Source organism: Pyrus communis, chromosome 15 (genome assembly GCF_041283825.1).
Source record: "Pyrus communis isolate YQ-2024b chromosome 15, ASM4128382v1, whole genome shotgun sequence".
Taxonomy (NCBI): Eukaryota; Viridiplantae; Streptophyta; class Magnoliopsida; order Rosales; family Rosaceae; genus Pyrus; species Pyrus communis.
Window position 1 is genome coordinate 27,801,547 of NC_142579.1, and position 15,399 is coordinate 27,816,945.

At 41.7% G+C, this 15,399-nt stretch overlaps 2 protein-coding genes across 2 annotated transcripts; one reads left to right on the forward strand and one right to left on the reverse strand.

Moving 5' to 3' along the window:
• The first annotated feature begins 9,428 nt into the window (after nt 1-9,428).
• LOC137748444 (protein STRICTOSIDINE SYNTHASE-LIKE 5-like) lies at nt 9,429-11,678 on the forward strand. Its single transcript, XM_068488597.2, has 4 exons — nt 9,429-10,260; nt 10,372-10,679; nt 10,876-11,008; nt 11,174-11,678. Exons 1-4 carry the CDS (start codon nt 9,811-9,813, stop codon nt 11,453-11,455), a joined length of 1,173 nt encoding a protein of 390 aa, XP_068344698.2. The 5' UTR covers nt 9,429-9,810; the 3' UTR covers nt 11,456-11,678.
• LOC137748428 (isovalerate--CoA ligase AAE2) lies at nt 10,995-13,962 on the reverse strand. The gene is made up of 3 exons (XM_068488586.2): nt 13,458-13,962; nt 11,606-13,092; nt 10,995-11,435 (listed from the first exon to the last, which is right to left on the reverse strand). The coding sequence occupies exons 1-2, from the start codon at nt 13,782-13,784 to the stop codon at nt 11,638-11,640; spliced, it is 1,782 nt and encodes a 593-aa protein (XP_068344687.2). The 5' UTR covers nt 13,785-13,962; the 3' UTR covers nt 10,995-11,435; nt 11,606-11,637.
• Nucleotides 13,963-15,399: the final 1,437 nt, after the last annotated feature.

Below are 15,399 nucleotides of genomic sequence, written 5' to 3' on the forward strand. Positions count from 1 at the left end.
GCATCCTGCTGTATCCAGACTTCGAAGGCTAGGTTGACAGCGATGGTGAGATTTCCTGCAATATCCTTGAGAAAAGCCGAGGGACACTTATTGGTGCCATCAACGAAGGAGACGAGGTTCATGCTACAAAGTAGGGTAGGATTTGTGCATTTAAAAGAGGGTAGTCTGTACGATCAAGCTTGATCATCAAAAAATTAAAGACATTGGGAATAGCGGAAGTGGGTAGGGCAGAAGAAGAGGAGTCTGAGGAGGAAGAAGATGCTGACGAGGCCATTGGAAAAAAAAAAAAAAAAAAATTGGTGTCTGTCATGAGACATTTTAGCTCTATGATACCATAAAGGAGAAATAATCACACACAAAATTATAAAGGCTAAAATAGTTATTGATGCTCAACTCAGTTAATTCTGAGAGAGTTTGTATGTTTGTATTTATAGAGATGAATTACATCAAAGAGTTACAAGAAGAACTAATTACAAATAACTATTCTATATAAATCCCCAAGTATAGGAGATAATACAAGAGTATATCAGCTGAAGAGTTGAAAAGAAATCACAATTTGTAGCAGCATCATCTTTAATGAAGGAGTCACAGCAAACAACAAACTTATGGTTTATCATTTTCTTTATCAAGATTCAAGGGTAAAGACCATGAGTTTTGAGTTAGAAGAATGGGCTACTTTTTTGCTGTATGAGTTAAATATGTTGAGAATTAAGCTTTTCGTAGGCTAGAAATCAACCTGCAGATGACAATCCTGCACATGAACTTGAACAAATCGAAGAAGAAAGCAAGTTTCCTAAGTTAGTAGTAGTCGTTATGTTTGAATGTCCAACGGCTAACTTAGTTTCTTTTTAGGAAAGTTTAGCAGCTGAATTTGTTCTTATCTCCTTGATTGCACTGTGTTGTTGGATCATTTCCTAAGTGGAATGATCCTAGTTCCTGAGGCTCTAGATGGCTTAGATTGATCCCTGAAAAATAGGACCTTTTTGAGCCCTATATATGTTAGGGTTTTGATGAATGAAAGATAACAAGAATTACTCTCTCTCTCTCTCCCCCCCATCTCTTTCTCTTTACCTCTTCTGTGAAGTTTTGCTCTTCGAGTTTTAGATTTCCAAAACCAAGGTTTTCATACAAATTAACCCTAAAGGTCATGGTTTGGTACCATTTCAACATGGTACCATTCAAGAAGGCTGACTTCACCTCTAACTGGAATGGGAATATTGCAAACAAAAAATGGTGTATTTATTCACCAAAGCAAGTAAGTCCTTACTTGTGAAATTTGGCCTTTAATATTGCAAACATGTATCTATCCCTCTACTTACTGGTGATAAACTCAAAAAAGTGGATGGAAGTGAATTGGCTGATGAAAGCATGTACAAGAAAATTATAGGAAGCTTACTGTGTTTGATAACAACTAGGCCAGATTTGATGTATGCTTCAAGTATGTTGTCTAGATTCATGAACAGTCCTACAAAGTAATATTTTGGAGTTGCAATGAGGGTCTTGAGATATGTGTAAGGCACACTAAGCTATGGCATTATGTAAAAGACAAATAAGCAATATTAGTTGGATTATGTGATGCAAACTGGGCAGGAAGTGAATATGATAGCAGAAGTACTCTGACTAAGCATTTAGTTTTGGAAGTGGTGTTTTCTCTTGGACTTTCGTGAAGCAAAATACAATTGCTTTATCAACTACAGAAGCTAAGTATGTCTCAGCAGCAAAGGCCACAACTCAATCTATTTGGTTAAGATTTGTGCTGGATGATTTTGGGGAAATGCAAACTAATGCAACCCCTTTGTTTTGTGATAACATGTCAGCAATCTCCATAATGAAGAACCCTATCTTCCACCAGAAAACAAGGCATATAAATAGGAAGTACCATTTTGTAAAGGAAGCAAGCATTGCTAGAAGGAGTAATTGATGTGAAGATTTGCAAAAGTAAAGAACAGGTTGCAAACATTTTTACCAAGGCATTACCGAGAGAGAGAGATTTAACTATTTAAGGTTTAAGCTTGGAGCGAAACCAATGAGCAACTTAGGAGAGGCTATTGAGAATTAAGCTTCTCACAGGCTAAAAATCAACGTGCATATGTGTGAGATCCAATATTTTTAGGCTTTGTATTAATGTTATCGTTAGCAGTCTGTTTTGACCTAGAGCCTTTTTAATGTTATATTAGTTACTTACCTAATTATTTTTTTTTTTTTTTGGAAGGAAACGATATATTGAACAGCACCCAACAGCACTAAGGCCGAAGCCACAGAACAACAAAAGCTCAACAAGAGCAAGCCAAAGAGGCAACCACAGCCCCGAGCAAGGGAGGAGGAAACACAAATCTGACCCAGCCCAGAGGCATGGCCACCCCCTCCCAAGCCAAACAAAGATTAATGGGGACAAGGTAACCCATCCTTATTCAGAACATGAACCAACGAATATGGAGGGATATTTACCCAAACTACATCGCACATCTCCGGATTACGTCTCGACGCCAACGCGTGCGCCGCCAAATTGGCCGATCTCGGAGTCCAAGACCAGCGACAGTCCTGAAAGTTTCCCCCAATACGCAAGGCCTTTGAAATATCGGGGAAAGCCTCCCAGCTGCCCCGTGAAATATCCTGAGTCAAGCAGTGGATATTCTCCCTTGAATCGGACTCCACAATAATGCAATCCAGCTCCAGCTCAAAAGCCAATTCGCACCCCAACAAGATCGCCGCTGCCTCGGCAGCAGCCACACTAGGCGCCCCAATCCGGCCCCGTTTAGCAGCCACAAACTTCCCCTCGTGATCCCTGATTATCACTCCAGCAAACCCACCTTTTGAATGAGCCTCCCAGCTCGCATCCACATTCACCTTCATAAATGGACTGCACGGAGGACCCTAGCAGGCAGGAGGACACGGGTGGGAGCGTGCTCGCTGAGGGCGACACACAGATGCCCCAGTAGCCTCCAAAAACCCCTGCACCGAAGTCAGAGTAGCCATGATGACACGATTAGGATCAATACCCAAGTGATCAAAAACAAAGCTACACCGAGTTTTCCATATATGCCAGCAAGTGACAGCCATATACATCAGAATTCTTGCAATCTCTTCCTTAGAACCCAGGTTAGACCCGAAGAAAGATATCACCCAAGCAGGAAGAGTCGAAATACTAGCCCTATTCACCCGGTAGCTCAACGGGCCACCAAACGAAATTGGCTCAACCCATGGGCATAGAAGGAGCATATGTTCCACAGATTCGTCCTGATCCAAGCAAATTGGACAACACGGAGATGGAGAACATCGGCGTTTGAACAAATTCTCCATCGTCGCCAACGCCCGATTCAAAGCCCACCACATAAAATTCCGGATCTTCGGAGGAGTCTTCAACTGCCACATACATCTCCAAACCTTATTTGGGATTATAGATGAAGACGAGGAAGCTCTGCCAACCAAGGGTCCCGAGCTAGCATGCATCTAATGGTATCCAGATCTCACAGAGTACACCCCATTTCTGGTAGCCGGCCAGATTAACCTATCCTCCTGATGCCGATCTCCAATGGGAGTATCCAAAATGGCCTCGCAGTCCACCAGTGATATAAATGGCTTAATAGCCTCAATATTCCAAGTACCGGACACCGCATTAATCATTGTACTCACCCGCAAATTCTGAGACACCCTCACATCTCCTAAGACCGTAGGTTTCCCAGCAGATATAGTCGGCATCCACTTATCCTGCCATAATCTGATACTTTTCCCATTCATTATCTGCCAGTGGGCACCACTCAGAAGAATTTCACGCCCAACCAGAAGGCTGGACCAGCCCCAAGAAGCTCTTCCCCCCAAGGTAGCATCCAGGAAAGAACAGTGAGGGAAATAACGGGCCTTAAGAAGCTGCGCCCAAAGCGAGTTTGGTTCATGAATCAAACGCCAACACTGCTTAGCAAGCAACGCATCATTAAACTCTTGAAAGTTCCGAAACCCCATACCTCCTTCCATTTTCGGGAACCCCAACAAACCCCTAGACAACCAGTGAATGCTCTTCTCCCCCCCCCCTCTTTCCCCACCAGAACTCAGCAATTATTGCGTCAAAATCCGAACACCGAGTCTTAGGAAACTTAAACAGATGCATGGAATAGGCAGGGATTGCTTGAATTACAGCCTTAATCATAACTTCTTTTCCTGCTTGTGATAGGGTGCATTGCTTCCAGCCCTGAACTTTCTCCAAAATTCGTTCCTTCACGAAAGCAAGCCCCTGCTTTTTTGATCTACCCCAGATAGACGGGAGACCAAGGTACTTTCCCGGGTCCTCCGCCAGAGGCATGCCAACGAGATGCCCAAGTTCCACTGACAAGCTTCTAGGCACATTGGCTCCAAAGAAAATACATGACTTCTGATAATTCACCTGTTGGCCAGAAGCACGGCAATAATCATCTAAGATTCTTAGCAGACAAACACAATTTTGTTGATCAGCACGCATAAAAATCAGAGTGTCATCCGCAAAAAACAGGTGAGAAATAGTCAGACACCCATAGTTCAGCTGGATTCCCGTCAGCCGCCTCCTCTCCACCGCCTGTTGAATAAGTCTAGCCAAGACCTCACCAACAAGAATAAAAAGGTACGGAGACAAAGGGTCTCCCTGTCGGATTCCCCTAGATGGGATGAAAGGCTTCCCTGGTTGCCCATTCAGGAGTATAGCTAACTCCACAGTTTTTACACATCCCATAACCAGGTTCCTCCATTGTAAACTGAAGCCCAACTTTTCCATAACTGCCTCAAGGAAATCCCATTCCACCCTGTCGTAGGCCTTATGCATATCAAGCTTAACTCACATCTCAAACTTGCTTCTAGCCTTTCGGAGTTTCAGAAAGTGGAACATCTCGTGAGCAATCCCAATATTATCTTGGATTTGTCTCCCCTTCACGAAAGCGCCTTGCGTAGTAGAAATAATCTCCGAAAGGATAGGCTTGAGGCGGTTGGCGAGGATTTTAGAAACAATCTTGTAGGAATAGTTGCACAGACTAATAGGCCTGAAATGTCCGACCGAGTCCGGATTTGTAATCTTCGGCACCAACACAATGTGTGTCGAGTTAAGACGCTGCGGATTCGAAACCCCCTGCATAAAATCCTGCACAATTCCATTTACATCATCCATAAGGTAGTTCCAGAATGAATGGTAGAAAATCCCCTGGAACCCATCAGGACCCGGAGCTTTCAAACCACCCATTTGTAAAGCGGCCGTTTGGACTTCCTCCAAAGTAACCGGTTTAATTAAGCCATCATTCATCTCATCACTTACCTTATGATGAAGACAATCCAACATACTTCCCCACTCTCTGGGGCCTGAGGTGGAGAAAAGCTCTTTAAATTGTTCTTCAATATGCTTCTGAACCTCGCACTGCTTGTCAATCCAAACTCCATTCCCATCTTTAATTTTTACTACCTTGTTTCTCCTTCTCCGTTGAAGCGTAGATTGATGGAAAAAGGCCGTATTCGCATCACCCTCCTTAAGCCACTTCACACGCGATCGCTGTTGCCAAAATTGCTCCTCAATCTCCCCCAATCTGTCAATGTGCCCCGAAACCATCTTAATTTCCTCCCAATTTTGGCGCCAGTTATGTTGAAGAACTCCCAGCCTGGTGATAAGACCAATTAGTTCCCGCCCTCTCGAATGAAATGCCTGCTGGCTCCACCTCGTTAATCTTACTCGGCACTCATTCAACTTTCTCTGCCATCTCATAATTTCGTCCCCATGGCCTTCTTGCCTCCAACAGCACTCCACAATTTCCTTGCACCTTTCTTCTTTAGCCCAAAAAGCTTCAAAGCGGAAGAGCTTCTTCGTTTTCTGAGCCCAAGGTTGGGTTCGAATAATTAGGGGGCAGTGGTCCGACCCAATCACAGTTTCATGAATAACCATTGTATCTGGCCAATAGTCTTGCCATTGTCTATTAGCCAAACCCCTGTCCAGCCGCTCCTCAACAAGATGCCCATTTCTCATTCCTCTCCAAGTAAAACAGGGTCCATTATAGTCTAGGTCCATAAGCTCTGTGACATTTAAGAATTCCTCCAGGTACCGAGGTCTGTTGTAGTTCGGATTTGCTCCTCCAGATTTCTCGTGGTCCTAGAGAATCTCATTGAAATCTCCTCCGCACAGCCACGGAGTGTTTGTTGGTTTAAACCATTCTCTCATCCATCGCCAAAACTCCACTTTTTCAATCCTGTACGCAGTACCGTACACCCAAGTAACCCGAGCCTGTCGATTCGAATCCACATAATTGACAGTAGCATCAATAATATGTTTGGACGCAAATCCAATCGTTACTTCTACAGACTCATTCCACCACATACTGAGGCCCCCAGCTCTCCCACTGGGTGAAACATGAAACGCCTCACTATACCCCATTCGCCGTCTAACTCCATCTACTCGATGACACCTCTTGCTTGCCAATCAGATCAATCAATCCTCTTTATATATTTTATTGTATTTTGTACTTGGCGATTATGATTTGTAGCCGACCTATATTCCTATAAATAGGAGATCAACTCCATTTGTTTTCCAACATGGGCTAGCATGCATAATGCTCTGGAGCTCGTTCACTTACTATATATATATATAGAGATGTTTATTATGGAGAGAGATTAGAAAAGAAATAGGGTGGAAGAAATACATGATGATTTAGGAGTGATCAAGAACTTGCTTAAGTACATGGAGCTTAACTATTTCGGTAGTGACGTGAATAAGTATGTGGAGCTTAGCTATTATGGTAGTGACGTGGATTTTTGTTTTAGTTTTAGAATTCAGGTAAGGGAAATAACGCAAACCTTTACGGAAATTGATTTTATTAAATTTCGTGAAGTATTACAATATTATTGATCTTTTTGGTTGATTAATGTGGTTGGATATTAGTTGGCTAATTGCTTCAATTAAGTGTTACTTGTTATTGGTTATGGAATTATTGTTGGAATGCTATTCGTTGAGAATATATTGTGATACATGTGAAAGATGAAATGACATTATCTGTGCATCACTCATGTTGTGAGATGTGGTTGGAATTTCAGTGTTGAGATTGGAATTCGGGAAATGAAGGTAGTTGGAAAGGATATTTTGTGTAGTTGAATCTATTTATTGTGAAACCAGTTCTAGGCGAGTTCAGTGTGCACATTAGAATAGGATATCGGTGAGATAAATTGTCGATGTAGGTGATTTAGGCTAAAGATCAATGAATTAGATAAGATGACTAGCAAAAGAGGTTTATGAACGTGGGATATCGTATGGGGGTTAGTTTCTATAATAGAACATTCGAACCACGATTGCAGTGGTAAAATGCATGGTATGGGACATGCAGATCCGCGTGTTTTATTATATAAATTAACGGGTGTAGCTGAAGAGGTTGGATTGCATACATGCGTTGTTATCATTTATGATTGGATATTTGGCTATACAATTTCATGATACTTAATTTGATATTGTCAATTTACTGTGATAAGGTTATGTCCCTATTGAGCTGTTGAAGCTCATCCCTCTATTGTTATGCAGGTTTACGAACTTGACATTCAAGAGGGTAGGCAGGATGAGATCAGATTAGATTGGAGAATAGAAAGTTTATTCATCTATTTATTGTAGGTTGTAAAGAATTCTTGATTTGTTTACGAATCATGAATTATTTTTATAAAAAGAATTTATTTTTCAACCCGTTCCAATTTTCCTTTATTTGTTGAGCTTTTAACTTCGTTTCGAATTCGGATTTGAGTTTTTATTACCGATTCGGGTCCGAGGCGTGACAATATGACAATCCTGTAGATGAACTTGAAGAAATCAAAGAAGAAAGCAAGTTTGCTAATTTAGTAGTAGCCGTTATGTTTGAATGTCCAATGGCTAACTTAGTTTCTTTTTTAGGAAAATTTTACAATTGTATTTGTTCTTATCTCCTTGATTGTATTGTGTTGTTGGATCATTTCCCAAGTGGAAGGATCCCAGCTCCTGAGGCTCTAGATGGCCGAGATTGATCCTGAAAATTAGGACTTCTTCGAGCCCTCTATATGCTAGAGTTTTGATGAATGAAAGATAACAAGAATTGCTCTCTCTATACCTCCTCTATGTAGTTTTGCTCTTCAAGTTTTAGATTTTCAAAACCAAATTTTTCATACAAATTAACCCTAAAGATCATGGCATGGTACCATTTCAACAAAATATGTACCCAGTCTATTTTGTTTGGTATTAGACCCACTAGTTACTTTATGTACTTAATTAGTTTATAAAGAAAATTGTAGTAATGGTCTCTCAACTTTAATCAAATTGGACCAATGATCCCTTAACTAAAAATCCATTACCATTGGTCCCTTAACTCGTCAAAATGTGTAGCTATGGTCATTTTCGTCAACTTTGTTAGAATTTTGTCAAAATAAGTTATGTTAGACGGACCATTGTTACAATTGGGATTCCTCAACTCATCAAAATGTGTAGCTATGATCATTTTCGTCAACTTCGTTAGAATTTTGTCAAAATGAGTTATGTTGGAAGGATCATTGCTACAATTGGGTTAAAGTTGAGGGACTATTGCTCCAATTGGGTTAAAGTTGAGGGACCATTTCTTCAGTTGAATTAAAGTTAAGGGACCAATGATAATGGACTTTTAGTTGAGGGACTATAAATGCACGTTTTGATAAGTTGAGGGACCAATGGTAATGGATTTTTAATTGAGGGACCAGTACTCCAATTGAGTTAAAGTTAATGGACCGTTGCTACAATTTGCTCTAGTTTATAATATGAATGGTAATTGACAACTATTAGTGAAAGTACTAAATAATTCAACTATACAAGAAAACTCACAAAATTCGATGACCTCACACAAGAACCTCTCTAAAAAAGACTTCACTTATTCAAACTCAAAAGGCATAATTGGCTTTCTCAATGGAAATGGATCCTCTCCGGATCCCTTCCACCAAATCCATTAAGTACGGGGATTCGGGCTGTTGAAATTTAATCAAACAGCTACAATTATTATATATTTTAAAAGGACCTCCTGTTTGTAGTCGTTAGATCAAATTTCAACGGTCTAGATTCTGAAACTTAGTGAATTTGATGGAAGAGATCCAAAGAAGATCCCTTTCCTTTCTCAATTGCCAATAAAAAATGAAGGTTTACTTGGCACTCGTAAAATAGCACCACGTTCTTCCATTTTATAAAGATATAAAGAAGAAAATACAATTGAAGAAGCTAATGTGGAATTTTCAACCGTCAATGAGTTGAAAACCTTACCAAGCCAGTTTTGAAAATTAAGTGTTGCGTGATCAGTAACTCTACCGATCCGCATCATCGCATAAGAATTTATATGTGTAGACGTGCAACGTTGTGCATTTTAATGCTTGGGTACTCCTTAGTGAGTTTCCAATTTACTCCCCTCTTTATGTGGTCCAATGATATTAGTACACCTGTCACTTGCCATCTCCATAACCACACAATCTTCTTCCCGTCCTTGCCTATGTGCAGAATCCATCTCTATTCCATCACTTCTCCGGCGACCCACCCTTATTCTTTACTTCTCCGGTGACCCCACCCCAATCCCCCACTTCTCACCACAAAATAAGTTGATGATAGTCTGAAATATCACAATCAACTCATATTTGACCGTTGAATTTGTCTCCCGGTCCGCAGCCTCAGTTATTCAAATTTATGACATTCGATAAATCGAAAGATTGAATACGTGTCGAGACAAAGTTCATCTAAGTACTGAAGAAAGCAAGCTCTCTCTCCTCTGAAAGACTGAAACATATTGATCCGACCTAAACCTAATATTTTCTAGACCGAGTTCCCATAGCTCACTGAGTCACTAAACGATGCACTCCCCTTCCCCGACCCAAGCCTCTGACGACACTCATCCCAGTCCCACAAGAAAAACACCATGGCCCTCAACTTTTCTCATTTTCTCAGTACTGGCTCCAGTAACAATAGCCCTACTAATTTACCAACTCGACACGCTCCACCCAGCTCCCCTGCCTCTTCACGAGTTGAACCAGCGAGTCGCGTCTGCTCCCAAACGTAATTCTCACATGCTCAAAGGGTCAGAGTTTGTGGGTGCCGGGGCTTTAGTGGCACCGGAAGACGTGGCTCATGATCCGAAGTCGGGTCTCATTTACACCGGCTGTGCTGACGGGTGGGTTAAGCGAGTCACGGTGAAGGAGTCGGCTGCTGACTCGGTAGTGGAGAACTGGGTTTTCACCGGCGGGAGACCGCTTGGACTTGCTCACGGCGCTGACAACGAGGTTTACGTAGCTGACACGGAAAAGGTCAGTCTGATCCTAATCCACAGTACATTTTTGTGGTTAGAGAGGACAAAATGAGAGTAAATCATTTTCATCAGCAAACTTACTTTTGCTTCTTTTTGGGGTTTTGATTAGGGGCTACTGAAGATAAGAGAGGATGGAACAGTGGAACTGCTGACAGATGAGGCCGAGGGCATAAAATTCAAGATACCTAATTGCGTGGATGTAGCACAAGACGGCATGCTTTACTTCACAGATGCTTCGTACAAACACAGCTTGCATGAGGTACAATCCGACCTTTTAGGGGGCAGACCTTACGGTAGACTTCTGAGCTACAATCCGACGACCAAAGAGACCAAAGTGCTCGTCCGCAACCTCTACTTTGTTAACGGAGTTGCAGTCTCTCCGGATCAAAACTTCGTCGTCTTCTGCGAAACTGTCATGTATGTTTCTATACTCGTGGTGTCTTCTCGAGTAGCGATTCTCATTCTCAAATGTGTTATGCCTTTTTGTATATTCAATCATAGAGCTAAAAGAAATAGCGAAAAGTGCTCGGGGTGAAAAAGGAAGTGCGAAAATCACTTTGTTTTAAGTTTGGATGACAAAGTTTTAAACTATACTACATGGTTAATACTGCAGGAGAAGGTGTAGAAAATATTACCTGCAAGGCAGTAAAAAAGGGAGTGCAGAAAATTTTATCGACCGTTTGCCGGGCTTGCCTGATAATATCAGATATGATGGAGAAGGCCACTACTGGATTGCATTGATCACGGTAAGATTTCATTATCTCTTTTGAAATATCACATCAATTGTCAGTAATGGAATAGAGTATTGTTCAAGTAACGTTCTCTTGCTAGACAAATATTGGTCTGTAAATTTAGACTACACATTCTTGGATGCATCTTATTCATGCCATTTTTCAATGACAAATTGGCAGGACGTTACACCGTACTGGGATCTAGTACTTCGATATCCTTTTATTCGGAAAGTCCTAGCCATTGTGAAGCGATATGCAGGAGGCAGGCCACGTTTGCACAAGAATGCTGGCGTATTTGCTGTGAATTTGGATGGGGAGCCAACTGCTCACTACTATGATCCTGAGTTGTTTCTCATTTCAAGTGGGATCAAGATTGGAAAGTACCTCTACTGCGGTTCCATCGTCTATCCCTACATTATTCGCCTTGATCTGAATCGACATCCTGCACATGCCACTACATGAGCTAATTCTAGTCCCTTGATATAATCTTGAACATGTATGGAATGGTATTGTAGCTTCTCTAGAGAAACTTAAGCATAGACGATAGATGCAGTAGTAGTGTTTGGTTTATGTAATTTTGCCTTGCTTATATGTAAAGCGCCGAAAACATACCTTCCAGTGATACTTGTTACAACTTTAGTTGTTCAAGAGAGGCTGCCCAATGCCTTTGCTTTTTCTCTCAGAACATACTTTTGTATCTTTCCGGTTGCAGTTTTCGGTATGTCATCGAAAATGACTGTCCGAGGAGCCATGTAATGAGGCAAATGATCACGGGAAAATTTGATCAGTTCTGGAGCGTTTATGTGATCAAATCCATCCTTCAGTTTCACAAATGCACAAGGAGTCTGCCCCCAATGGTCATCTGGCCGTGCAACAACTGCAGCCTCAAGAACTGCCGGATGGCTAAACAAAACTGTTTCCACCTCAACCGTGCTTATGTTTTCTCCCCCGGATATGATTATGTCCTTCAACCGGTCCTTCATTTCTATGTAGTTATCAGGATGTTTCACAGCTAGATCTCCGCTTCGAAACCATCCACCGCTGAAAGATTCCTCTGTTGCTTTCAAGTCCTTAAGATAACCACTCATAACTGTGTTTCCCCTGAACATAATTTCACCCATTGTTTTACCATCAGCTGGTACACTCTCCATAGTGACGGGATCTTTTACGTCAACCTCTTCTAAACCAAGATGTTGCACTCCTTGTCGAGCTTTAAACTTTGATCTTTCGTCCAAAGGCAGAGAATCCCACTCGGGTTTCCACGAGCAGTAAGTCCCGGGACCATAAGTTTCTGTTAAACCGTACAAGTGATGCACTCCGAAACCCAATTCTTCCATCTTGAAAAGGATCTGTGGAGGGGGCGGTGAACCGCCAGTCATTATTTCCACCTTGTGAGGCAGTGGCCTTCGGTCACTGACTGGTGAATTCACAATCATGTTCAAGACAGTTGGTGCCCCTCCCATGTTTGTCACACTGTATAGAGCTATGTTGTCAAATATGTCTTTCGGATTGACTTTTCTGAGGCATATATTAGTGCCACCCTGAGCAGCCATCCCCCAAATGAGGCACCACCCATTGCAGTGAAACATAGGCACGGTCCACATATAAACCGGCATTGAGTTTATTCCATGAAGCAGAACCGTAGCAAGGGAGTTGAGATAGGCACCCCGGTGACTATAAACAACCCCTTTTGGCCTTGATGTTGTGCCGGACGTATAATTCACACTGATAGGATCCCATTCACTCTTTGGCCTTCTTATCTCAAATCCAACATGTCCCTTTTCCAGAAGACTTTCATATTCATAGGTGCTCGAAGAACATTCTTCGGAAGACGAGTCCGAAGACCCCTCAGAATCGGCAATTAAAACCAGAATAGGTGGTTTTGTGTCCGTTTTTCGGGCAAGAAGATCAAGTGCTCCATGGGCAATTCCAAGTAACTGGTAATCCACAAAGACGACTTTGGCCTTGGAATGACTCAGCAGGACAGAAATCATAGCCGAATCGAGGCGTGAGTTTAGTGTGCAGAGAACTGCACCGGCCATTGGAACTGCAAAATGCAGCTCATACATAGCTGGGACATTGGGAGCCAAAGTTGCAACCTGGTCAATGAATCAACTAGTCAAACATGCATACAGGTTTCATCTGCTATATCAATTGACAGATCATGTTTTGACATAGTAACGAAAGAGTAGAAGGTAAATGATCAAACTAGAAGTTTTCGAGCTGTCTGATAACCATTTCGGTTTTAGTTTATAGTTTTCTCATCTACCCTTCTTCATCCCTCTTCTTTCCATATGCTCTCCATTTATCTCGATAACGAAAAATAAAAACCAAAAACGAAATTGTTCTCAAACAGGCGCTTCCGATCAAATTGAATCACAGGTTTCAGTATGAGTTTGCGACGGGTTGACTTATTCAATATGAAAGACAAAGAAAACATGAATAAATAAATAAAAGAACTGACCACATCACCGGGGGAAATTCCCAGCTGGGTGAGACCGGAAGCTAATCTGAGGCAGCGGTGATGGGTTTGACCCCAGGTGAATTTCAGCGAGCCGTAGATCAGCGAGGTCCGGTGAGTGTAGGCCTTGGCAGCTCGCTCCAGGAATCCTACCGGAGACAAAGGCACGTCGTTTGCCGGGCACCGGACTAGCCCCTCCATCGAACTCCATGACTCCGGCGCGGAATTGTTCCCGGAAAAATGAGAGCATAACGGCAGACTAACAGTCAAGTGACGGCGACGGATAGTGGAAGCCAAGCGAGTCCATGAATTCTTGACAAAGTGGTTCATGGTCGTGACGACGGAGGTAACGAGGGAATCAGGCAGTGAGTGACTGGTTCTATGAGGTTTCGTGGTCCAATGTTATCATGAGTTGGTTGCTCACGGAAGTCCCGATGTGAGGATGAATGATGTAACAACTCATGGAAGTCTCTTGGAAGGATGAATGATGTAACAATCATGCTTATCTATCTAGCAAATGTTTTAGCTAGAATAATACTAGCCAGATTAAATTTATAAATAAAATTTTAAAAATTTAAAAATGTAGAAGTCGATAATTAGTTTATTGCTATAAATAACCCATTTCTTGGTCTTCAACCCCCTCAGTCATTACGAACGCTCCCGATCAGTGCAATGGGATGTGTTTATTTATTTATCTCTTGACTCGAACTGTGAGCAGGTTTGAAAAAAGATCTTAGAGTGTTAACGTGTTCATTTCTATTAATAATAAATCATTTAGTTTGTAAATTTTATCTTTCTAACATTAAACACATTAAAATTAAAAAAAAAAATAGAAATAGTCCTCTATTACAGTGATAAAGAGGGTGTTTCTTGATGATAAAGTTCACTCCAATTAAAAAGTGTCAGCTAAAAAAAAAATTTATTGATTTTTTATTATCGTACCGTCTTAAAAAATATATATATCTTTCTTGCAATCGATCCATAATCCTAATAACGTCATCGCTTGTCTAATGAATAGAAGTACCGATGCATAATCCTGATACATGGTCCCTCGTCTAATGTATACAAGTCACGTGTTCAAAAAAAAAACATTTTATTTTTGAAGGCAGATTGTCTGCCTTCTGTTATAGTAACTTTTCTATTTTCTTTTATTTATGTGATCACGGTTAAATTATATTAATTTTTTAATAAATATAATAAAAAATAAAAATAATATAAAATATTAACATAATTTAACCGTGATCATATAAATAAAAAAATGATAGAAATGACACGATAACAAGAGTGCAGACAATCTGCCTCTTTTATTTTTTGCTTCTTAAAACCTACCCTTTCAGTTTCAGTTTAAATGTACTTTAGTAGAGCAAATATTTAAGAATGTGGATCGCATCTAGATTTTAAATGCACTTTAGCAGAGCAATTTGGATCCCATCTAGATTTTAAATGTACTTTAAGAGCAGCTCCAGCGGGAGCAACTGCTCGAGGGACAGGCTGCGGAACAGGGCCTGATTGCCAGAGGGAGGAAGTCCAGCGTTGGCTGGCGAGCGAGCCCGAGCAGGCCCGAGCTCCAGGCCGGTGGATTCCTGCCAGCCCGAGCGCCCGAGGGTTGTCTGACGTGGGCTGACGTCATACGCCTACTGAGTGAATCAGAGGGCCACCAGACGACTGTACGACCTCCTGAACATCGTCGTCGTCGTCCTCTTCTTCGTCATCGTCGTCCTCTTCGCCCTCATCCTTGTCGTCGTCCTCGTCGGCGTCCTCCTCTTCTTCGTCTACGCTGTCGTCGAATTTGGACTCGGACTCGGACTGCGACTAGTACAGCTCCAATTGCTCGGCGGTCAAAGGCTTAACTTCTTTTTCCTCCACAACTTCCTCCATAGCCTTCATCCTCTCAAAGCTCACACAAATTTGCAGAGAAAATCTCCTCTTTGTATTCTTGAGAAAA